Consider the following 25023-nt stretch of genomic DNA (forward strand, 5'->3'; position numbering starts at 1 on the left):
TTGAAAGATGATTGTGGAATGAATGTTGAAGTAAAGCACTTGTTCATTTGGAAAACACACTCAAATTCTGCTTTAGTGTTTAAAAACATAGTTTGGCTGCTAATTGAATATGGCTGGTTACAGTAGGATCTTTTTATAGTCTGCAGAGTACTTTCTGAGATATCTGCAGATGAGGACCGAGTCTGCTGGTTAGTCAGATTAGGAAAGAGACTTGCTATAGGAACCGTATTCAGGATGGTTAGTAAGAAACTTTTTTCACTCGACTTAAAGCTGCACAATGATTTTCTTTACTTACCTTTTGAAGTGTTCTTTGAAGATATTTCAAACAGGATCTAGGGAAAAGTATAGTTGCCAACTAAGATAACTTAGTGTTATCCTTTTTTGGTGGTTAAGAGTCAAGCAACAATGCTGACAGACTTTTGGGTTTAAAAATAGGATGGGGGTCATTGTTTTTGAGGGAGCTATATTTTAATTTGTAAAATCATTTTGAGAACTGTTTGCGTCAATTGAAGTATAACAAAGTACACTTTTGTTTCTAGGTGAAAAATTTAGAGAACTAATGGATAAGTTCCTGAGGGTTAACTTCAGTAAAGGCTGTCCACCCTTGTTTACTACTTTGAAATCTTTATATTACAATACAGAAAAGGTAAAATTTGGTCTTTATTCAGTTTTGCTATAATCTTTTTACTAACTTATTATAGAAAGATTTCCATGTAAATAATATGCTATGATTTAATAATTTTCTTTATTCTAGTATTCACCTTAGTTTAATAACAGATGAACTGAAATTTTATGTATGTAGGATAGATACTATCAAAGGTATCGTCAGCCTGTGAAATTTACAGAATAAAGGCTTTATAAAAGCACTAAGATTATAAAGGTTTTTTTGAATGGGTGTACTTTTCTCGTAGAATTTTAAATTTGATATTGACACCAGAAGTCTGTATATAAGTATTTCATGTTTATTATTTCATAGTTTATAGATTTTTTAAAAGTTTGTTATGCATTATGCATGCTTTTAACATTAGAGCATGAACAGTCAAGTTAGTGCAGCAGTAAAATCCCATTTGGTCTACAGAGTATTATTACTTTTAACTAGTAGGCAACATTTTAATAAGAAAGAATAGTTTTGGCTCTTTCTTGAATTGAAAGAATAGTATTTGTCTACCTTTAAAATTAGAAAACAGGCACTTGGTCTTCAATTAGGTATTTGGAAAATTAAAAATGAATAGAAAACAAGTTATATTTCTGTTTCTGGACATTGCTTTTTCTTTCTTAAGGTGTAAAGTCTTGTGTTCTTTTCTGTAGTCAGAATTCCTGAAAGTTACTAGAGGATAAAGAAAAGATTTTATTAGATGTGGTAAAGTATTTATAGTGAAATCTATCACTTATGAGTTTAGTTTTGACCCATAATTTGTAAACTAGCAGTAGTTGTGAATGTAATATATGGAAAACAAGGTCAATGATGGGTAGTATAACCGAAGATACTTTCTTTTCTGGGGAAGCAGTTTTCATAAATAAAATGGAACAACTGGTAATATCTAATGCTCCATAAGTAAAAGGTGTCATTTACATTTTTTAAAAAGTTAATGGTTCCTTAATGTCTGTAGTATCCTTTATTTGATTTTAGTGGTGCTGCTGTCATTTTTTGATAAATAGTGTTTGATTCATGGGAAAACATGGAACAGTGCCTACCAATAATTTCTGTAGGTTATTTAAAATAACGTTTGCCAAAATTACTGCCTTACTCTTTTGGGCAGTGGTGAGAGAAAAAAGGTGAGACGAGATGTCAAAATAATAAAGAACTTACATGTGTGAGTTCAAATACAGGTTCCCGCAACCTGAAAGTAGAGCCTTCCTGTGAAATTTCTCTTGCTAAAGTGGTATAAAGTTTAAGAGCAGTTAGCATTAATTTATATGGAAAATCTCTTGAACACTAATTTATATTTGAAAATTTTTTGAAATCCCCAGGCCCCAAAATTACCTCTCTTGGCTTTTCTGATGCCTTAGGACACATCTTACTGACAGATACACAAACCAAATTGAGACAAAGCACAGATTCTCACCGACAAAGTTCACATCTAGGGTGACTTGATGCTGAATGTCCTTCCTGGGGGACTGAGCTTGGTGGTGTCCCTCAATGCTCAGAGTGAGAGATGCCTTTGTAAGGGCTTACTGCAAAACAAATGCTGAGCACTGCTTTCACTTTCTGCCTTTTTCTGGGGAACTGAAGGTACCAGTGTTTGTCTTTGGTAAAAATGAAGTGGTGTCATGTGAGGAGCAAACTTTCGACAAGCCTGAGACACTGGTACTGCTTTTGTAATAATATCTTGTGGCAGCTGCTGAATACAGTGGTCTTTAAAGGATTTGTTCCTCATAAGCCAGTGAGCCTTCACGGGCTCTCTCAGTTTTCACAAGGGGCACAGGTTTTTCTTCTTCCTCTTCTTTTTTTTTTTTTTTGAAAGATTTTGTTTATCTGTTTGACAGAGAGCACAGAAGCAGGGGGAGCGGGAGCGGGAGTGGGAGAGGGAGGAGCAAACTCCTTGCTGAGCAGGGAGCCAGATGTGGGGCTCAATCCCAGGACCCCAGGATCACGACCCCAAGGCAGATGCTTTAATGACTGAACCACCCAGGTGCCCCAGACTTTTCTTTTTTTTAAATAGCCCCCCCCGCCACCGTATTGACCCCAATTGACCATCCTAAAGATGTAAAACATTTGTTGGTATTTTATACAGCATGCAAATTACATTTTTAAAGAAGGAACTGGGAATACATTAATTTATATAGGAACCTTTGACATCTCTTTAGTGTTATCTTTAAGCATGGAATAGGAACGTTTATCAAGTGCTTTTGAGAACTGAATTAAACCACAGAAAATTGAGTTCAGGTTATCAGAACTTAGTATTGTAAGAAAAAAACGTACAGGCATGGGGAATACTTTTCAAATAATTACGGCCACATATATTTGTGACTTCTCCTAATAAGGGTGTTTTAAAATTGACTTCTAACCAGTAATAAGTCTTGTAGCTAAACACTGCATTTTTTTTTTAAGATTTTATTTATTTATTTGACAGACAGAGATCACAAGTAGGCAGAGAGGCAGGCAGAGAGAGACAGGGAGAAGCAGGCTCCCCGCTGAGCAGAGAGTCCGATGCAGGGCTCAATCCCAGGACTCTGGGATCATGACCTGAGCCGAAGGCAGAGGCTTTATCCCACTGAGCCACCCAGGCGCCCCTAAACACTGCATTTTAACTCTGGAGGAAGTATTTAGAAGAGGTTAAGGCTGATAAACAGTTATAGTTTAATAAACTGCTGAGTCTTAAAGAATGATTCATATTAGGGAGCATGAAAATAAAATAATATTTTGAAGTTAGACCAGGTTATAGTACAACTGTAAAAAAGTATTTTAAAAATGTCTGCAGCATTTTAAATTGTGAATATGCAATTTAGAAGCATGGAGAGCATTTTTTGGACAATTCCTGTCAAGGTTTTTTTCCCCTATGAATTTATTTGTGGTGTCTGTATGTAACTGTAATAATTTTGGCCATAAAGTTTTGTTTTTCCCTTTCTCCCCTTGCAAGTTCTTAAGTATTTTATGTGTTATTTTATAGTTTTCCTTACCTTCCTTTTTGATGACTGCCTGCTCTTTTATCGGTCATACCTCCATTGTTGAACTTTGGTTTTCCAAACTGTCACTGTTTAAAAAAACATTATAAATATCTTTGATCACATACCTTTACTCGGGATTATTCACGTCTTACAAATTCTTAGGATAAATTAACGGGTAAAAGGTATGTACATTTTGTGATTCTCAGTAAACACAGGTACTTTGGTTTCTATGAGGTTGTAGACACCAGTTTGTATCAATACTAGCAGTGTATGTATGTGAAAGGTTCACTGTTCCCTCACCAGCATTAGATACTCCTGAATGTATTCCCTTGTGTTTGCTTTTCCATGGATATAGTTTGTTTGTTTTTTAACATAAAATGGTTAAAAATGTAATATAACTAGGTTTGTTGATCTTTGTATTATGGAAGTTCATCTGTTGTTTTAGAAACAGTTTGGAAGGTCCTCTTCCTCTAGGACACTATTTCTCAAGTTGCCGCGAGGGAGGGGATTTTGACATTTTGCAACATCTTGAGACATTTTTGATTATCACCACTGTGGGAGCATGCTACTGATACCAAACGGTAGAGGCCAGGGATGCTGCTAAACATTCTACATACTCAGGACAGCTCCCCACAGCAAAGAATTCCATATTGACCTGTTGGGTTAGATAATTTGTTATAGGGACTGTCCCTAGCATTATAGGACAATAGACAGTGTCCTTGGCCTCTACCAACGAGATACCAGTAGTTCCCCCTCCCCAATATTTTTGTTGTAATGAAATAATAAAATATGTGACATTTCATTCTCTAGTTTTTTTTTACTTAGCATGATATTTTCATCCATGTGGTAGTGTGAATGATTACTTCATTCTCTTTTGTCACCAAGCACTATCCCATTGTATGGTTATACCACACTGTAGCAGTTGATGGACACTTTGGTTGTTTCTCCCTTTTAGTTATTATGACTAATGCTGCTGTGCATATTTGTGTGCTAATTTTTATGTGTACTTTTTTTTAAAGATTTTATTTATTTGAGAGAGAGAGAGAGAGCACACATGAGCAGGAGGTTGCGGCGGGCAGAGGGAGAGGGACAAGGAGATTTGCTGCTGAGCAGAGCCCAATACGGGACTCAGTCCCAGAACCCTGAGATCATGATCTCAACTGAAGTCAGGTGCTTAACTGACTGAGCCACCCAGGTGCCCCTATGTGTACATTTTCATTTTTCTCTTGGGTATATATTCCCAGGAATGGAATTACTAGTTCAAATGGTAACTCTGTGTTTACACTTTAAAAAGACTGCCAGATTGTTTTCCAAAGTAACTGTACCATTTTACATTCCCACAATCAGAATATATAAGGATTCTTATTTCCCCATATCCTCACCAATAATCCTCTTGTTATTACTTGGCATTTGATTATAGCCATCCTAGTGAGTGTAAAGTTGCTCTCGTGGTTTGGTTAGCATTTCCCTGATGACCAATAATGTTGAATAGCTTTTTGTGCGCTTGTGGGCCACTGGTAAATCATCTTTGGAGACCTGTCCATTCAGACCCTTTGGGTTAGTTGTCTTTTTATTAAGTTGTCCCTTATCAGATAAATGATTTGGAAATATCTTCTATCATTCTGTGGGTTGTCTTTTCACTTTCTTGAAAATATCCTTTGATGATAAAACTTTTAATTTTTATGAAGTCCAGTTTATCTTTTTTCCCTTTTGTTGCTTGTGCTTTTGTGTCATAACTAAGAAAGCATTTCAAATCTAGGGTCATGAAGATTTATACATATTTACTGGGAGTTTTACATTTTTAGTTCATTCATTGAGATCTTTGGTCCATTGAGTTCATTTTTATCTATGGTGTAAGGCAGTCCTACTTTTGCAGATTACTGTTCAGTTTCCCAGCACCATTTGTTGCAAAGATTCTTCTTTCTCCATTGAAAGGTCTTGGTGGTTTTGTTGAAAATAAATGGATTATAATGAGTGTTCATCCCTGGACTCTCAATTTTATCCCACTAATCTATTTGTGTGTCCTTGTGTTAGTACCACACTATCTTGATTGCAATAGCTTTGGGATAAGTTGAAATTAAGAACTGAAGTATGAACCTTTCTAGTTTGCTCTTTTTCAAGATTCTTTTGATGCTTCTGGATTCCTTTTAATTTGAATTTTAGAATCAGGTTTTCAGTTTCTATAAGGAAACTGGCTGGAATTTTATAGGAATTGCTTTGAATCTGTAGATCACTTTAACAATATTAAGTTCTTCAGTCTATGAACTTTGGATGTCTTTTCATTTATACATTATCTTCTTTAATTCTTTCAACAATATTTTATAGATTTCAGTATACAAGTCTTGTACATCTTTTGTAAAATTTACTTCTAAGTACTTTATTCTTTTTAATGCTATTCTAGTGGAATTATTTTCTTCATTTTATTTTCAGATTGTAATTGCTAGTATATAAAATACAGCTGATTTTTATATATTGATCTAGTATTCTGCAGCCATGCTGAACTTGCTTATTTATTGCTTATAGTTGGTGTAATGGATTTTTTTTTTTTAAGATTTATGTATTTATTTTAGAGAGAGAGAGTGAATGCACGCAAATGGGGAAGGGAGAGAGGGACAGAGTCTTCAAGCAGATTCCATGCTGAGCATGGAGCACGATCCCACAACGCATGAGATCTGAGCCGAAACCAAGAGTTAGATGCTCAGCTGACTGAGCCACCCCGGCACCTCTGCCCTTACTTTTCCTTAGGATTTTATGTGCAAGATCGTGTCGTCTACAGATAGGAAGTTGTATTCTTCCTTTCCATTTTGTATTCTTTTAGTTTCATTTTCTTGACTAATTGCCCTGACTGGAGCCTCCAGTACACCATTGAATAGAAGTGATTAGAGTGGAATCTATGTCTTGTCCCTGATCTTAGGAGAAAAAATGTAGTCTTTTGCCATAAAATATTATGTTAACCATGTTTTTTTTTTTTTAATTTTAATTCTTTTTTTTATTTGACAGAGATCAAAGCAGGCAGAGAGGCAGGCAGAGAGAGAGGAAGAAGCAGGTTCCCCACTGAGCAGAGAGCCCAATGGGGGCTCGATCTCAGGACCCTGGGATCATGACCTGAGCCGAAGGCAGAGGCTTTAACCCACTGGGCCACCCAGGTGCCCCAACCATAGATTTTTTAAAGATGCCCTTTATAATGTTGAAGAAATTCCCTTCTCTTCCTAGTTCACGAAGCATTTTTATCAGGAAAGGGTGTTGGATTTTGTCAAATGTTTTTTCTTTGTCTGTTGAGGTGATTTTGTGTTATTCTCTTGCTATGATGTATTACATGAATTGATTTTCAGATGTTAAAGCAATCTTGCATTGCTGGGATAAAACCCACTTGCTCTTGGTCTGTAATTCTTTTTATATATATTGCTGGGTTCAATTGGCTAGTATTTTGTTGAGGATTTTTTTTTTTTTTTAAACCTATTCCATAGAGGTGCTGATCTGTAGTTTTCTTGTGAGGTTTTTGTCTATTTTTGATATCAGGGAAATAAAGGCCTTATAATGAGTTGGGAAGTGTTCTCTTTTCTTCTTCTTTTTGAAAAGTTTGTGAAAAATTGGTGGTATTATTAAATATTTGGCAGAATTTACCAGTGAAGTCATCTGGGCCTGGACTCTCCTTTTTGGGTAGTTTTTGATTACTTCTTAGAATTCTTTGTTATTGGTTTAGTCATATTTTCTACTTCTTCCTGACTTGGTTTCTGAAATTTGTGTTTCTAGAAATTTGTCATTTTCCTCTCAGTTATCCAGTATTGGCATACAGTTAGTTGTTCCTCCTATTCTTTTATCATCATTTTATTTCTATTATGTTGGTAGTAATGTCTCCTCTTTCGTTTTCAGTTTTAATAACTTGAGTCTCTCTTTTTTTTTTTTGGTCAGTCTGCTAAAGATTTGCCAATTTTGTTGATCTTTTCAGAGGGCCAAGTTGGGTTTGTTGACCCTTTTCTACTTTGTTAATTTTCACTCTCATCTTTTTTATGTCCTTACTTCTGCTTGTTTTAAGTTTATTTTGCTTGCCTTTTTCCATTGTCTTTTTCCTTAGTGTTCTATACGTTTGTCTTTTACCTAGCTGATTTAATGACTGAAAAAAAATGGATTTTCTCTAACAGTAAAAATCTTTATTTTTAGAAAAAAGTTAATTAATGCAATCAGTTATTATTTAATTTTAGTTCAACTGTCAAGGCTAAATAGTCTGGCTAATTCTGTGTGTTTTTAGAGTCCTAAAGGAACCAAAATAACGACGAGGAAGTTCAAATTAATTTTGGACCTCCTTTTTACCTATAATGGAAAGTTTTTTCTCATTTTCTTATCTAGCCATTCACTATGTCAGACTCTTGAGAGAAGATAGTGAACCATCATTAAGGTTTGTATAGGTTATGATAAGTCTGTTTGATTCCACTGAAGCTGGACATCAGTGCCTAGAAGCGCTGAATCTGAGTCACTTCAAACAGCTTGGAAAGTGAGGACTTGATGAGACTCTGCCGGGATGAGGCATCAGAGTTCTCAACCAAAGCTATAGGCATATCCATACACAGGAAGGGAAGGTAGGCTCTTTCCCAGAAGACCCGTCTTTCATCTTAAATCCACCCATACTATGAAAATATCCCAAGATCCTTATTCATTTAGTAAGGAAACTGGAGACAGTGGGCACAAAGAGAAAACTGGGCCTCTTGTTCGGTGAAAAAAGAGAATACTCATGAACTTCACTGGAAGATTTTTATGAGAGGTAGTGAATTGGCTGGGAAATATCTGTAATTGGTTGGTATACTGGGTATACCAGTGGGTATACTGGATTTTAATCCTGGAATGCATTATCTGTAAGGTATCTGTGGTTCTTTCTTTATTCTTAAGTAACTCAGGCAGGTGTAAAATTGAGTTAACATCTATTGTCTATCTAACTTCAGCTGGGAAGAGAAATTAGAAAAAAATGAAGCTGGATAGCATTATAAAAATAATTGAATTCTGTCATCAGTATAATAATGGCTTTTACAGTTACGGTTCAGTAAAATTCTAAAATTCTAAATTAAAACACTTTATTTCATATTTACTTTTGGAAAAGTGGAAGATTTTTAGAAGGTGATTTGGGGCATAATTACCAAGGAAAGCAAGTTTGATTTGTATCAGGGCAATATGAAGGAGTTTTTTCCTTAGATGCTCTAAGTATTGGAAGAGCTACATTGAGAATATATGTGTCTGTGAGAATGACAGATTTCTCACTAAAAGGAAAAAAAGGGAGTCAACAATCACTATCTTTTTTTTTTTTTTTACTTAAGATTTTATTTACTTATTTGTCAGAGAGAGAGAGAGAGAGAGAGAAAGCACAAGCAGTGGGGAGGGGCAGAGGGAGAGGGAGAAACAGGCTCCGTGCTGAGCAGGGAGCCAGATGCAGGACTTGGTCCCAAGACCCTAGCTGGGATAATGACATGAGCTGAAGGAAGACCCTTAACTGACTGAGCCCCCAGGCATCCCAGCAATCCCTATCTTCAAAAATTCCAAAAGGCATTATTTGCAGTGGTAACAGTATCCGAGAACTCCCCAGCTAATATTTTTGAGACATTCCGATCAGCAGTTAATGGTAATTACAATTATGTGCATGAATGAGTTTTTGTTTGTTTAAAAAGAATTTTAAATCTGGGGAGAGGAAAATAAAAGCAAGTGCTTTTTCTACCTAGGAAGACATCACAGTTTAGTATAATGTCTGCTGACATGCAATTAATGTCCCTCATGATTTGCCAAATCAAGGTAACACTGATAGTGTTACTTATTTACTTCATATTTTTCATTAAATTTGATAGCTTTTTTGTTTTTCATAAAACCATGGGTTTGTGCTAATATATTTTTATAACACACAGAAAGTAAAAATAAAACTTAAATTACAGTTGTTGAATTAATTGTAATCATCTTGTATTCTACCATGTGCACCACACTTTGGGAAATACTGGTTTAGGGAAGAGAGCATTGTTTTGGAATCAGGCCTGGTTTGGAATGCTCACTCCATCACTCTTGGCTCAAGCACTTATCTGAATCTGTTTCTGGATCTTAAAGTTGAGAAAAGACAATACTTGAAGGTTGATACGCATTTTAATTAAATGATAAAATTTGTAAAGTGCTTATTGATGAGCTGGTCTTTCTTTTACCACCCCATCCTCACACCTCATCTCTGTAGGAAATTACTTAATTTTAACGTTGTGGTTCTTGGACAACTTCTCTCTGGGGCTAGAGAAACCAAAATTGTTACTACCAATCACACATTTATTGGAAATTAATCTAGCAGTTTTGGTCCTTGTTGATAAGCTATTGTGCTTAGTTTTTTAATTTGGGTAAAATCCAAAAAACTTCTCTAGCTTTTGTGTTGCAGTAACTATTTTAGAGACATGATTTGTATGTGTATATAAAAAAAATCTGTATTGTGCAAAACTGTGTATTGGATATGGCATTACAGAACTTTGTCTTTAAGGTTAGTAAGTCTTTTTTATTTTTTTTTTAAGGGTTAGTAATTCTTTTAACACACACATAAAAAAGGCAGGTCAAGGGCCATATTTTAGGAAATTATAGTAGTCACAGTATTTGCTAGCAAAAATAAAGCTGCTTCAATCCTGATCAGATATTTAAATCAAGAGAAGGTGATTGAACTTTGAAATTTTTCCACTCATAAAAAATTTTGGCCTTGTAATTTAAGATGTCTGTTTTGAGGCTTTAAGGTTTAATTGTGATCTTAGATAACAAACTCAAGTGGATTGGATTTCTTGATTTTAAATGGCAGTGACAAAACATTTTCAAGAAAAATATCCGTTACATATTAAGTTTTATAGAAAAGGAGTTCAGTTTACTTTGTCATTGAGATATAAAGGATAAGTAAACTTGAAATGAAATGCATCCTTATATCTGAATAAAATTCTTAGTCTAAAGATAAATTTGTAAAAATAATTGTCTACTTAATTACTAAATTAGTGATTAAAATACAAATTTTTTAGATTAAAGAAGTATGCCTAATGAAGTAGGATTGCTGGTGTTCTTCATACTTTTTACTTAGATTTCATGTGGACTTTCCATTATCTTGATTCTTTTTCTTTTCTCAGATTTTATTGTGAGTCCTGAAGCTGGAGATCTGTTTTATTCAGCAGTTTTTAGATTCCTTTATGAAGAATTATGTGTAGCATCAGTATATATTTTATTGTATATTTTAAATTATTGAAACAAGTAATTTTTACCCTAGAAATTCAGATACACCTTTACATAAAATCTGCTCTAGCTGCAGTTTTTGTGACTACCAGTAGATGGCATTGTAAGTTCATGAAAAAAAAAAAAAATTTGCCTCCGTAAATTAAACAACTTGAATACTGAATTCTCAGCCTGGACACTTTGAAAGTTAGAGATATTCTAAGTGACATTGATGGGGTGGGATTCGTCATAGTGGGTTAAAAATGTCTGTTACTTTTAATTTTGTCTTACAACAATAGTTGGTAGAGATTTGGGGGTAACATTTATATCAGTTTTCAATCTTTAGTGTGTATCAGAATTAACAGGAAGCCTTGCTAAAAAGAGATTGCTGGGCCCGGAATGTGGTTCTGTAAATCTGGGGTCTGGTGCCAAAATTTGTATCTCTAACAAATTACCAGGTAGTGCTAATGCTCACATGAATGATGCTGATAGTCTGCGGAGTACACTCTAAGAACCACAGGTTTGGTTTGTTTTTTTTATTGTGGTAAAATACAGGTACCATAAAGCTAACTACCTTATTATTTCAAGTGCACAGTTCATTGATATTGAATACATTCACATTATTATGCAGCCATCCCCAACATCCATCCCCAGAACTCTCTTCATCTTCTAGAACTAAAACTGTATACTCACTAAACAGTAACTTTCCATTTTCCCCTTCTCTCAGCCCCTGGAAGCCATCATTATACTTCTGTTGCTATGATTTTGAGTATCCTGAATACCTCATACAGGTGGAATCCTGGCATTTGTCTTTTTTTCACTGGCTTATTTCATGTGGCACAATGTGCTCCAGGCTTGTCTGTGTTGCGGCATATTACAGAATTGCCTTCCCTCTTAAGGCTAAATAATACTGCATTGTGTGTAGAGACCACGTACTGTTGATTCCTTCATCCATCGGCGGACATTTAGGTTGCTTTCACATTCTGGCTGCTGTGACTGGTGTTGCTGTGAATGCAAATGTACAAATATCTCTTCAAGACCCTGCTTTCACTTCTTTTGGGTATACACCCAGAAGTGGAATTGCTGGATCATTTGGGGATTCTGTTTATAGTTTTTTGAGGAACTAACCATACTGTTTTTCAGAGAGGCTGTACCATTTTGTGTTCCCATCAAAATTGTTTTCTGATTTTTGATAGTAGCAATTTTCCTTCGTGTGAAGTGGTATCTCCTTTTATGGTTTGCATTTTCATGATGATTAGTGGTGGGGGGTATCTTTTCACATGCTGATTGGCCATTCTTACCTCTTCTTTTGAGAAATTCTATTCAAGTACAGTTGCTCATTTTTGAAGTCTGCTGTGTCTTTCTTCGTTCCTGGGTTTTAGGAGTTCTCTGTATATTCTGGATATTAGTCCCTTATCTAATTTGCACATATTTTCTCCCATTCTGTGGGTTTCTTTTCTTTTTTACTCTGTATAATGCCTTTTGATGCACAAAATTTTAAATTTTCATTAAGTCCAATTTGTCTTTTATTTCTTTTGTAACATGCCTTTGGTATTGTCTCTTAAGAAATCATTGTATCCAATGTCATCAAGCTTCTGTCCTGTGTTTTCTCTAAGAGTGTTATTGTTTTAGGTCCTTCCTTTAGGTTCTTGATCCATTTTGAGTTAATTTTTATATGTGGTATTATGTGAGAGTCCAGCTTCCTTCTGTTGCATATGGTTATCCAGTTTTTCCAGCACCATCTGGGAAAAAACTGTCCATTCCCCATTGAGTGGCACCTATGTCAAAAATCATCTGACCATATATGTGAGGGTTTATTTCTGGGCTCTTTGTTATACCCCAGTAATCTCTATGTCAGTCTTTATGCCATTATCACACTGTTTTGATTACTGTACTGTAACTTACTGTAGTAGGTTTTGAGATCTGGGGTGTGAGTCCTTTAGTTTTGTTCTTTTACAAATTATACTCGCTGTTTTGGACCCTTGAGGGTCCATGTGAATTTAAGGATGTGCTTTTCTGTTTCTGAAAAAAACAAAACAAAACAAAACACATACACACAAGAAGCCTTATTGGAATTTTGATAGTGATCACACTGAATCTGTACATCTCTTTGAGTAGTATTAACATTAGGAAAAAAAATTTTTTTTAAAGATTTTATTCATTTGACAGAAAGAGATCACGAGTAGAGAGAGAGAGGAAGAAGCAGGCTCCCTGCCTAGCAGAGAGCCCGATGCGGGACTCGATCCCAGGACCCTGAGATCATGACCTGAGCTGAAGGCAGAGGCTTCACCCACTGAGCCACTCAGGCAGCCCCAACATTAGAAAATGTTTTTACTGAAGTATAGGTGAGAAGAATTGACATTTTAATAATGGTAAATGTTCCAGTCCATGAACATGTGATGCATTTCGACTTATTTGTGACTTCTTTCAGTCATAGTTTGTAGTTTTCATTATACAAGTCTTTCACTTCCTTGGTTGAATTCTTAAGTATTTTATTCTTTTTGATGCTATTGTGAATTGAATCATTTTTGTAGGTTTTTTTTTTTTTTAGGTTGTTCATTGTTCCATATAGAAATACAACTAGTTTTTGTGTGTTGACTTTGTATCCTTTTACTTTGCTGAATTCATATTTTTGGTTTTAATAGTTTTGTTGTTTTTGGAATTCTTAGGGTCTTTTTGTTTGGTTGGGTTTTTTTGAGGTAGGGGAGGGGCAGAGAGAGAGAGAGAGACTCTTAAGCAGGTTCCACACTCAGGACTCTGTGCCTTGATCCCAGGACCCTGAGGTTTTGACCTGAGCAGAGACCAAAAGTTGGACACTTAACTGACTGAGCCACCCAGGTACTCCAGAGATTATTAGGGGTTTTATAAGTAAGGTCATATTATTTGCAGAACAGAGATCATTTTCCATTTTCCATGCTCTGGCTGTTTTAATGGGAACCATTTGGTGTTTTGTGCACTAAACCTGATCAGGGAAACTTTCCTATCCTGCTCTTAGTCTCTAGTCTTAATGTATCCCTGTGAATCCAGGAGAATTGTCCATTAGTACTAAATGTGCCGTGTCTCATCCACTCATTGATACACCAAGTAGTTAGAAAATACTTTCTGAAGCCTTGTTGCTTGGGTTAAACAACTCCATGCTTCACCATGGTACACTTTCAGCTTATTTTTATTTTCCTTTTACCTGTAAGATCAAGTTAGTAATAGTGCACACCTCATAGGGTTCTTTTGAGGATAAGTGAGTTAATACAAGTAAAGTACCTAAAACAGTGCCATGTAGGGGGTTGACTATCAGTATAATTATTATTTTAATACATGTAAAGCACTTGTAACGGTTACTGGCTTCTTACTGTTTTTCCTGTCTGCTATGTTCTTTCTGTGTGGTAGTATTAGTGGCATCCCATGTTTTAAAACTAGAAAACTTTAAAAATTATCACTATTAAAATAATACCATGTTGGTCAGATACTGTTAAAAGTTTTAATGGATTTCCTTCACTTTTAAATCTTTACCCTTTTTTTTTTTTTAAGATTTTTATTTATTTGACAGAAAAGAGAGAGAGGGAATACAAGCAGGGGGAATGGGAAAATGAGAAGCAGACTTCCCACTGAGCAGGGAGCCTAATGTGGGGCTTGATTCCAGGACCCTGAGCAAAAGGCAGACATTTAACGACGGAGCCACCCAGGCACCCCTACTCTTTATTTTTTAATTTTTTAAATGTTTATTCTTTTAAAAGATTTTATTTATTTTTTGACACAGAGCAAGCAAGAGAGCGAGGAAGAGAGCAAACACAAGCAGAGGAAGCAACAGGCAGGGGAGAAGCAGGGTCCCCGCTGAAGAAGGAGCCCAGCATGGGGCTTGATCCCAGGATCCTGGGACCATGATCCACCCAGGCGCCTGTCTTTGTTTGTTTTAACAAAAAAAGATTTTATTTATTTGACAGAGAAAGAGTGAATGAGACAGAGCTCAAGAGGGCAGAGGGTCAGAGGGAGAAGCAGACTTCTGCTCAGTGCGGGAGCTGGACACGGGACTTAATCCAGAGACTCTGATATCAGGACCCAAGACAGCCACTTAACCAGGATTCCTAAACCTTTACCCTTTTGAATATCACAAATAAGGTAGTTATTTTTTCCAACTCATTCTGAACAGTTAACATCAATAGGCATTTAAAACCAATTATATATATGAGCTGTTTTTTCCTCTTGGGCTTCTAACTCATGTCACTTTTTGTTTGCCACTTTCAGGGCAGAGCACTCCAGTGAGGCTTATAGTATTTCAGTCCTACTTGAGGGGGACATTGAGATGCAAATCTGTTTATCAGAATGATCACTGAAAGTAAAGGGAGTGTAAATATCTAGTTTGGAGTTTACTTAACCTATTCCATTGAATCATTGTGTCATTTGGATCATTTCATTTGTCTTTTTTGTTATGAGTAGCTTTAGAAAATCCAAATATGTAATTGTTTACAACTACCCACTCTAACAGTGAGAAGCAAAAGGTAGATAAACTATTAGCCAAAAAAAAGGTTTTGTAGTAATTATTGATAATTTGTCCTTTAAAAACTCAAACCTACTTATTGAGATGACAAATTAATGAGATTCTGTTTTACTATTAATAAAGAGAACAGTATATTTTCTGTGTTTTTCTTGCTTTCCCCTCACACAGTGAGGAAGCAGGGGGAACAGACATCCTAGTAGTTTAGTTTATAGGTAGTCCTGAAATAACCCCTACATTGTTTCCAAATCTAATGTACTCCACAGTAAATATGAATACCATTAATAAAATATTTTTAAATTTTAAAACTATGTTTCTTTAACAGATTTCTATAATCCAGGAGCTTGTTACGAATTATGAAACCTCTCTTAAAACGTGTGACTTTTTTAGCCCTTATGGTAAGTTAAATTAGATTGAATTGGAATTTGATTACTCATTTCAATCCATTTTTAATAACTTAGAGTAAAACTAGCCTGTATTTTATGTATGTGCTACATGATACCTATTTACTAAATAGTTTTTGAATTTGTGAAGGAAATTAGAAGAGCACTTTCAGTCTTACTTAATTTAAATTTTCCATAATCTTGTGAGATGGGAGTTAACTGTGTTTTAACATGGGTAAACAGACTTAAGAGGTGAGTGGCTTGCTAAGATTGTACAGTTAGTTTATATTGAAACCTATTTTTCCCAAATTCCTGCTTCTCTGTTCTTTCTACTCTTTTTTTATTTTAAATTCTGTATGATTTAGTCTTTTGTTTCTCTCTTTATCAAGACATATGTAAATTAAGGCATCTTAGTTTAAAAAACATTCTAGAATGCTTTCAAGTCATGCAGATGCTAACTTTAGTCTGAGTTCTTCCTGTGTCTTTTACATGTTATTGCCCTTTTGTTTTTGTTAGATTAAAACAAATTTCATAATGAAATAACAGCATAGAAGTAGATGGGAGAATGAACCCTTGTGTCCCCATCACCCAGCCTCAGTGGCCAACATCTTGCCAGTCCTGTCTGAAGTTATCTTGTGTCACTTTTCTGGGGTATTTGAGATCACAAGCAGGCAGAGAGGCAGACAGAGGTGGGGGGTGGGGGAAGCAGGCTCCCCGCTGAGCAGAGAGCCCTATGCGGGGCTCGATCCCAGGACCCTGAGATCATGTCCTGAGCTGAAGGCAGAGGCTTTAACCCACTGAGCCATCCAGGCGCCCCTTCTGGAGTATTTTTAAAGCAGACATCCTGTTTACCTGTCAGTACCTTAGCACGCATCTCTAATGGTTTAGAACACTTACACAGAAGATGCAGCCAGGGTGCAAGCTCACACAAGTTAATGCTTGTATCGTAATATTGAACACCCAGTCCACGTAAAAGTTTCCCCAGTTACCTCAAATAATGTCTCTGTGTAATTGACTTATTTGACTCTGAAAAAAGTCTACACTTTACATTTGGTTATGTCTCTGATAGTCTTTTAATCTTGAACAGTAACCTCCCCTCCCATTAAAAACAGAAAAACAAAAACAAAAAAATTCCCACCATTTGTTGAAAGGTCATTTGTCTTTTGGAATGTTCATGTTATGGATTTGGCTGATTGCTTTCTCCTGGTATCATTTTAATATATTTTGCTCTTCATATTTCCTGCAAACCTGTAGTTAGATTTATAGGCTTGATTAAATCCAGGTTTTTTGTGAATACTTATGTGTTGCTTTGTCTCACATCTGGAGCCAGAAGACATTCTGCTTTTCTCTTTGTGATGTGATGATGGATCCGGATTTAGACGTGGTCAGCCTGATCTGCTGGTTAAAAAGTTCCTCTTACCTGGTGATTTTGGCAGCCTCTGAGGACCATTGCCTCAGTCCCTTATTTCATTCGAATCATTTTTTCCCCTGCCTTTAATAGCTAGAATTTTTCTTACAAAGAACTTGCCCTCGGGGCACCTGGGTGGCTCAGTGGGTTAAAACCTCTGCCTTTGGCTCAGGTCATGATCCCAGTTATGGGATGGAGCCCTGCATCTCAGCAGGGAGCCTGCTTCCTCTTTATCTCTGCCTATCTCTGCGCCTACTGTGATCTCTGTCTGTCAAATAAATAAATAAAATCTTAAAAAAAAAAAAAACTTGCCCTCATCAAATATCTGGTTCCCCTGAAATGTTACATAAAAGGAACAAGATAAATGCTTGTCTCTTTCCCTTATTTATTATTTGTTTTAATTTATGCTAGTTTTTGTGTTTACATTGTTCTTTCATTTGATTAGCTAGTCTAGGAAACCTTTTTTTTCCTGTGGTGTGGGTGAATTCTCCTCTCTCCTCTTTCTATCTAATTTCAGACCTGTATGACTTCCCTGCTGAAATCCATTTGGAGAGCTTGGTATTTCTTTATCTATCTTCTGTAGCTCGAGGTTCAGAATGGGGAATAGGATAGAACTCAGCTGACTGTCACTGCTTTTGTCACATTGTAGGGTTCATTCCACTTTGTCAGGAGGGCCTCTTCATGCCTTCAACTTTGGCTTCCCCTGATGTAGGGTTGAGACCTAGGAAATGCAAAGCCCTAGCAGGTCTTGTTTGTGTGGGGTAGTTAGGGACTTCTCTTAACCCAGCTGTTTCCCCGGACTTTTCCTGGTCTGCTGCCTTACATTCTCAGCCAGAAAATTCATAGAGTTAGACTGATTTACCTCTTTTCCCAGGATGGTTTCTTTGGGGTGAGGTAGGTGTTAGAAGCCTATGAAACCAGCATCTTGTTTCTCTCCTGGCTGCTACTATTTGAACTTTATGGCATAAAGTCCTGCCTTTCTCTTTTGAAATTGGTTATTTTTCTCTGTGTTTTTACCCTTACTTTTGTAATAATTATTAATTTCATCATGCATTAAGGGAAAAAGTATGTGATTTGCTTACTTTGCCTTCTCTATAGTAATTTTATATTTGTTTGATTACAGAGAATGGAGAGAGGGAACCCCCAACAACACTGCTCTGGGTTCAGTATTTCCTGGCACAGCACTTTGATAAACTTGGGCAGTATTCTTTGGCTTTGGATTATATCAATGCTGCAATTGCTAGTACTCCCACTCTAATAGAATTATTCTATATGAAAGCAAAAATTTACAAGGTAAAATCTTAGTTGTGTTTTTTGATGAATTTGACACTTTAAGAACCCTTGGAGTTTTTCCTACATAAAATATAAAAATATCTAACACTCTAATAATCTTAGGGCATTTTATGTTACATAGTGGTATAAACAGTATATAATCCTTGGTAATTCCTTGATACATCTCTTAGTAAATGCGAATCGTAATTTATCCAAAGAGTTCTAGATAAATTTGTTAGAAATGGTACCAAATTTCTAGTTTTTATTGACTTTTTCTATTTATATTCACCTATAATTTTTTAATCATAAATACTGTGGTTTCTTTAATACTTTCGTTTCTTAAAGCACATGGGTAATCTCAAAGAAGCTGCAAAGTGGATGGCTGAAGCACAATCTTTGGACACAGCCGATAGATTCATCAACTCCAAATGTGCGAAGTACATGCTTCGAGCAAATATGATTAAAGAAGCAGAGGAAATGTGCTCCAAGTTCACAAGGGTAGGAAATACCATACTTGAGCGTGTACTTTTCTGAATTAGTAAAATGAAACTCCAGTTCTCTGATGATTTCTGAAGTTTGCCACTAAAGTTCAAAAGAATTCATTTTTTGTTACTATTTGTATGAGTCCCGTCTAACTCGTGTCCTAAGTACGGTTTCTTCTGTGGTGGAGTGTATATACACATGTGCTTCTGGTGGCGGATGGTTGAAAGACAGTAATAGGAACACAGTACCTTTATACACAAATAAGCAATATGCCAGACTTCAGTGCTTATGTGTAGTATTCAGTTTACAACTTTTTTGTCTCATTAGTAATTTGTGGCTCCTTTTTAATTTCTCTTTTACAGTTGTTTTGGATCTGCTTATAGAGTTCTTTCTATGTAGAACTAATATTTGTGGGGGTGCCCTGGGTGGCTCAGTCGGTTATGCATTTGACTCTTGGTTTTACCTCACATCATGATCTCCAGGTCATAAGATCAAGCCCCATGTCAGGCCTCACTCAGCGCAGAGTCTGTTTGAAATTCTCTCTCTCTCTGCCCCTACCCCCCATCGGGTGTATGCTTGCATGTGTGCTCTCTCTCAAAGAAATAAATCTTTTAAAAAAAGAGAGAAAAAAGGACTAACATTTGTGGACTATAGTCTCTGGCATTTTAGAATTTAAGTTCTCCGAAATTGTTGGGCTTAACATCTATTCCTTTCCTTTCCCTCTTTATGTATATTTTACCATGTGGATTTTCAATCTTGTTATAAAAATAGTAAGTTTATGGTTAAAAATATATGTAGACTAATGGAACAGGTAAGGTCAGAAACAGATGCACACGTATTTGGAAACTTGGCATATAGCCAAGGTGCTTTCAGAATCAGAGATGAAAAGACATTGCTGACACAATTAGTTATTTGTATAGACAGACATAAAATGACATTCCTCTGCTGTACAGAAATCAGTTGCAACTTGATTAAAGAAAGTCTTGTAATCTAGCTTTAGACTTTGAGATAGGAAGCATTTCTTAAGGCACTGAAGACCTTAAGTATAAGAGTAAAGTGAATATATTTGGGGCACCTGGGTGGGTCAGTGAGTTAAAGCCTCTGCCTTCAGCTCAGGTCATGATCCCAGGGTCCTGGGATCGAGTCCTGCATTGGGTTCTCTGCTCAGCAGGGAGCTTGCTTCCCCACCTCTCTCTGCCTGCCTCTCTGCCTACTTGTGATCTCTGTCTGTCAAATAAAAAAAAAAAATTTTTTTTAATCTTAAAAAAAAAAAAAGTGAAGTGAATATATTTGACCATATTAAAGTTAAGGTTTACCTATAACAAAAATAACTATAAGCAAAGTGAGAAGGTAGACCATAGAATTGGAGAAGGTATTTCCAATCCATATGATGGAATGAGAATTATAAAGAACTCCACAAAGAAATAGTTACTTAACATTGAATATGACTTTGAGGCATAATGTGCAGACCATATTCCCAAGTTAAATTTCCAACTTTTGTGGAAAATACTTGGGAATAAAAAATTTTTACCTCCGAGTGCACATGACATACACATTGAAGGGCTTTAGTGCTGGTGTTTGTGAGTAAGTGATTTTAGATGGAAGTAAGTTAGCGCTGTGCCCTGTGATACTAAGGTATTCCTACTGCAGCCCCAGCGTGCCACCTTCCTTAAATGTTAACCAGATTCTGGGTGTGTCGGGGTGTTTATCATAACCTCCTGTAATTTAGGAGTCACAGAATAGCTTGAGCTTTTATTGTGAAAACTTAACTACTTAGAAGAATGTCATAGAAACAAAAATACACACACACACTAAACCTCGTAAGCAAAAGCCAAGACAAGAGAAACATGGGCAAAGGATGCGAATAGTTAGTTCACAGAAGTGGAAAGTGGAATGGCCAGAAAAGATGCTTTCATTAGTAATCAGAGAAATAGTAAGATCTCGTTTTGTACTATCTAAGTAGCATAAATTTAAGTCTGGTGTTAGTAGGTATTGGTAAGTAATCTGTCATATATACAGATATATATATATACACAAATATATATCATATATATGAAATGTATGTTATATTAGTAAGAGATAAATGGTGTACAGGTAGTAGGCTTTCATGAAAATTTAAATGTGTGATATATGTGAGTGTGTATGTATGTATGTTTATCTCACACATTTAAATTTTCGTGAAAGGCTACCACCTAGAGACCATTTGTTATCTCTCACTCATCATAAAAATGGCTTTTTCATCTGAACCTTCCTGAATTCTACTTTCTCATATTTAGAGTAATGCAAATAATTTGTGTACCATTTGTAAGGGGAAATAGAAAGTGGCTTTAACAATTATTAAGCCCTGAGCTAAGTACTTTATATACATAATCTCACTTAATCCTACCAGTCCTCTGATAGCATTACTCCCGTGTTATAGTCAAGAAAATATTTAGAGTGATCAGGTACTGTGCCAGCTGGAGATCACCCAGCTAGTCATTCATTTTGGAGCCAGGATTCTAGCTTAGGGGGTCTCTGACACTAAAACTAAAACACATGTTTTAGAATTGTAATAGGAGCAGAAACTGCAGTGACTAATGTTTCCAAAATTCACATGCTGCAGGATCAACAGATGCAAAATGGTAGGTATATTGTGGGGGGGAAAGCATTAGCAAGAACGCTGGCTAACAGGTAAGGAGAAGGAAAAATAAAATAAGGAAAATCATGATAATGTTTATGTTCACGTAGCACTGAACCATGTGTCTGGCACTTGGCAACAAAGTGGTCGAGACTCTGAAGGGTCACGTAGTACATAGTGCTGGAGCTCAGACTCTTCCATGCCCTTTGCAGTGCAGCACAGTTTTGGAGACGGCAAGATGGTACAAGAATAGATGTAAAGGCAGCAGTGTTTGTGCAGAAACAACCCCCTGAAAGGCCGGAGTGGGGGTAAGAAGGAAAGTGCCAGTAAAACTAGTATACACAACTTTTTTTTTTTTTTTAAGGAAGTTAGGTTTTATTTATTTATTAGACAGAGAGAGAGAGAGAGAGAGAGCACAAGCAGGCAGAGCAGCAGGCAGAGGGAGAAGCAGGCTTGATCCCAGGACTCCGGAATCATGATCCAGGCTGAGGCAGATGCTTAACGACTGAGCCACCCAAGCGCCCCTGTACAAAACTTCTTAAGTTGAGTAAGTCCAGTGATATTATTATTACTATTTTTTAAGATTTTACTTATTTATTTGAGAGAGAGAACTCGAGAAGAGGAAGGTCAGAGGGAGACCAGACTCCCTACTGAGCAGGGAGCCCAATGTGGGTCTCGATCCCAGGACTCCAGTCTCATGACCTGAGCCGAAGGCTGTCACTTAACCAACTGAGCCACCCAGGCGCCCCAAGTCCAGTGGTTTTAAAAACCAACATGCACATAAGCATACCAAACCACAGTCAGCCAAGATGTGTCTGAAAAGGCACCCCAGAACGTGGAAAAACGGGAAGGGCTGGCTGGTTGAGGAGAGGAGTCCCCGAAATCTGTGGTCCAGCTGGCTTGTCAGACTTGCATCTGGTCATCCACACTTGACAAGTTTTCCTGTCGGATGGAGAGCTGCTTCTGTTTGGCCACTCTTGTTCTTTGGCCAGGCATGTCCATAATGGTGGTAGCCCACTGAACCAGGGGAGGAAGACTGCTAACTTTGGAAGTCACATTATGTGTGATGATAAGGGATTCTAGCTGATGCTAATAAGTCAGTGAAGTGGCACATTTCCTTCCTGCAGAATTTTCACAGTTTTTTAGAGTTTTTGTATAGAGTTGTTGATGCAAGCTGGACAGTTTTAGTTAGTAAAGATTTTCAAATGAAAAAAAATGTAGATTTCTTACAAAAATATGTAATTATCAAAAAATGGAAAATAATGTGCTTTGTTGAGTGCTGTGAAGTTTGTAAACCTGGCGATTCACAGACCTGTACCCCTGGGGATAAAAATATATGTTTATAAAAAATAAAAAATTAAAAAAAAAAAGTACTTATGCTAAAAATAAAAAAAAAGGAAAATAAATACAACCATAGGAAGAAATAGCATATACCTATAATTCCATTCACTGAGAGATAACCAGTTTTTTTTTTTTAAAAAGATTTTATTTATTTGACAGACAGAGATCACAGATAGGCAGAGAGGCAGGCGGGGATGAGGGGGACACATGCTCCCTGCTGAGCAGAGTTCCTGATGTGGGGCTCGATCCCAGGACCCTGAGATCATGACCTGAGGCTTAACCCACTGAGCCACCCAGGTGTCCTGAGATAATCAGTTTTTATACTTTTAATGAGAATGTTGAAAATTGAACTAGTCACCCAAAATGAGTGTGAAAAAGAACTGAAGGCTAAAGTTATTTATGTATGTATACCTTTACCATTTTCCCTGGTGGGGTCACATAAAATATATTTGAAATAACTCCTCTAAATTGTGGCAAAGCTTCAGTGTCCCTCCACTGAAAGTCAGTGCTTTAAGTCTTACACTCTGCTCAGAATTCTCATTGAACCCAAGAAACAACTGTTCTTCCCAAATACCATTATTTGGTTTTGTCAGCCCACTGCAAATGAGAGGAGTTGGCAAGGGACAGGAAACAGACACATGGACATGAAGAAAGTATCAACCAATGGCCGAAGATGAAGGGAGGAGACTGGGAACCTGGAAAGCAGTCTTAGAACTATTCCTAACAGATTCAGCAATAATGGGTGTACATCAATCATAGTGACCCTGAGCCAACAGGGAGAGGTTAAACAGCGTTTGCTTAAAAAGAAGAAAATAGGCAGTGCTTCATAGGATTACTGTCTTAAATGGTTCATTCATTCATTAAGGAGGCTTCCCGCTCCCAGCGTGGAGCCCAGCACAGGGCTTGAGCTCACAATCCTTCACTATCAAGGGTCAGACACCCTACCAACTGAGCCACCAGGCGGCCCTGTGGTGTTCAGAACTTAGCTTCACCAGTTTGGTGCCTTTCCCAGGTAGAGTGTTGAATACTCAGACAGAGCTGGGTAAATAAGACATGTGATTTTGAATCAGCAGGAGAATTTGGAAGTATCGTGAGATAGTTGTTTATTGCTGTTTATTGTCATAATAATACTTGTAGCCATCGTTGTAAAAGAGAAAATGAGATTTTTATAGGATCTCTTTTATTGTTTGCTTCCTATATTTGTGAATGCTTCCCTTGCAGGAAGGAACATCTGCCATGGAAAATCTAAATGAAATGCAGTGTATGTGGTTTCAGACTGAATGCATTTCAGCTTACCAGCGTTTGGGGAGGTACGGGGATGCCTTGAAAAAATGCCACGAAGTAGAAAGGGTAAGTTGTAGAATTTTGACTCTATTTTTCTCCTGTAAGGTGACGAAAAAAGCAGGTTGATTTCTACATGGGATCCTCTACCTGTTCTGACTACTTTGGAAACTTCGTTGTGGAAAGAAATCTGGATGGTTAGCCTTTCAGACATTCAGAAGTTGTGAACAGATGTCTGCTTTTTTGATCCTCAATTGGTTATGATTGTGACGTGTCTGCATAATTTGGTTTGCGGGAAGAAGGAAAAGATTGATCTATCGAGCCATTATTGCTATTATTAACATACATTCAGAATTTCTATTTTGTAATCGGGCCATTGTTTGATTTCATCACTCGCCCAGCAGGACACACAAGCCGATGGCCACCTCTTTCCCCTTTACGTCAGGATCTGCTCTGTAGTCAGCCTCTCTCCAGTTTGTCTTCCCAGGATACTGTTCTGTGTGAACAGCAGTCTGCAGCTGGTTTGCAGGCTTATTGTATTACTTGCTTTTAGGATTATGTGTGATGTGCCTTAGCGAGGGGACTTTTCTTTTCCTTTGTGTGAATTTTGTTTTCCTGTTCTTTGTCATCTCTGAAGCACTCTCCTTCCAAATGGACAACAGGAGGAAAAGAGCCACAAAAGCGCGCCTGAGGCAGTCCTCAGCAGCCCTCAGTTGGGGGCTCAATCGGCACCCCCCTGCTCCCATGCTGACGCAGTATAAAGCCACAGGCGGCGTAGTCAGGTGAGCCTGCTGTCTGCACTGGGCAGTCACTTTGGCTGTTTTCCCGTGTGAAACTTCTGAGGTGACCCAGAAGAAAGAGAAATTTGCACATCCTCAGGATCATTATAATCCTGTCTCCAGCTTCAGCCCCAGTCCTCCTAACATTAATGACCACGTATTTCTTT

General features: G+C 37.0%; 1 protein-coding gene across 4 annotated transcripts in view; it reads left to right on the forward strand.

Annotated features, from left to right (window-relative positions):
• NAA16 (N-alpha-acetyltransferase 16, NatA auxiliary subunit) overlaps positions 1–25023 on the forward strand; it is a 64795-nt gene that overhangs the window by 25741 nt on the left and 14031 nt on the right. For all 4 annotated transcript variants that reach the window (XM_032314359.1, XM_032314360.1, XM_032314361.1 and 1 more), the window contains 5 exons: positions 540–646; positions 15618–15690; positions 18207–18376; positions 18701–18853; positions 24018–24146. In XM_032314359.1, the coding sequence (XP_032170250.1) occupies positions 540–646; positions 15618–15690; positions 18207–18376; positions 18701–18853; positions 24018–24146 (632 nt within the window). The remainder of the gene's footprint in view (positions 1–539; positions 647–15617; positions 15691–18206; positions 18377–18700; positions 18854–24017; positions 24147–25023) is intronic.

Source organism: Mustela erminea, chromosome 15 (assembly GCF_009829155.1).
Source record: "Mustela erminea isolate mMusErm1 chromosome 15, mMusErm1.Pri, whole genome shotgun sequence".
In the NCBI taxonomy this organism is placed as follows: domain Eukaryota; kingdom Metazoa; phylum Chordata; class Mammalia; order Carnivora; family Mustelidae; genus Mustela; species Mustela erminea.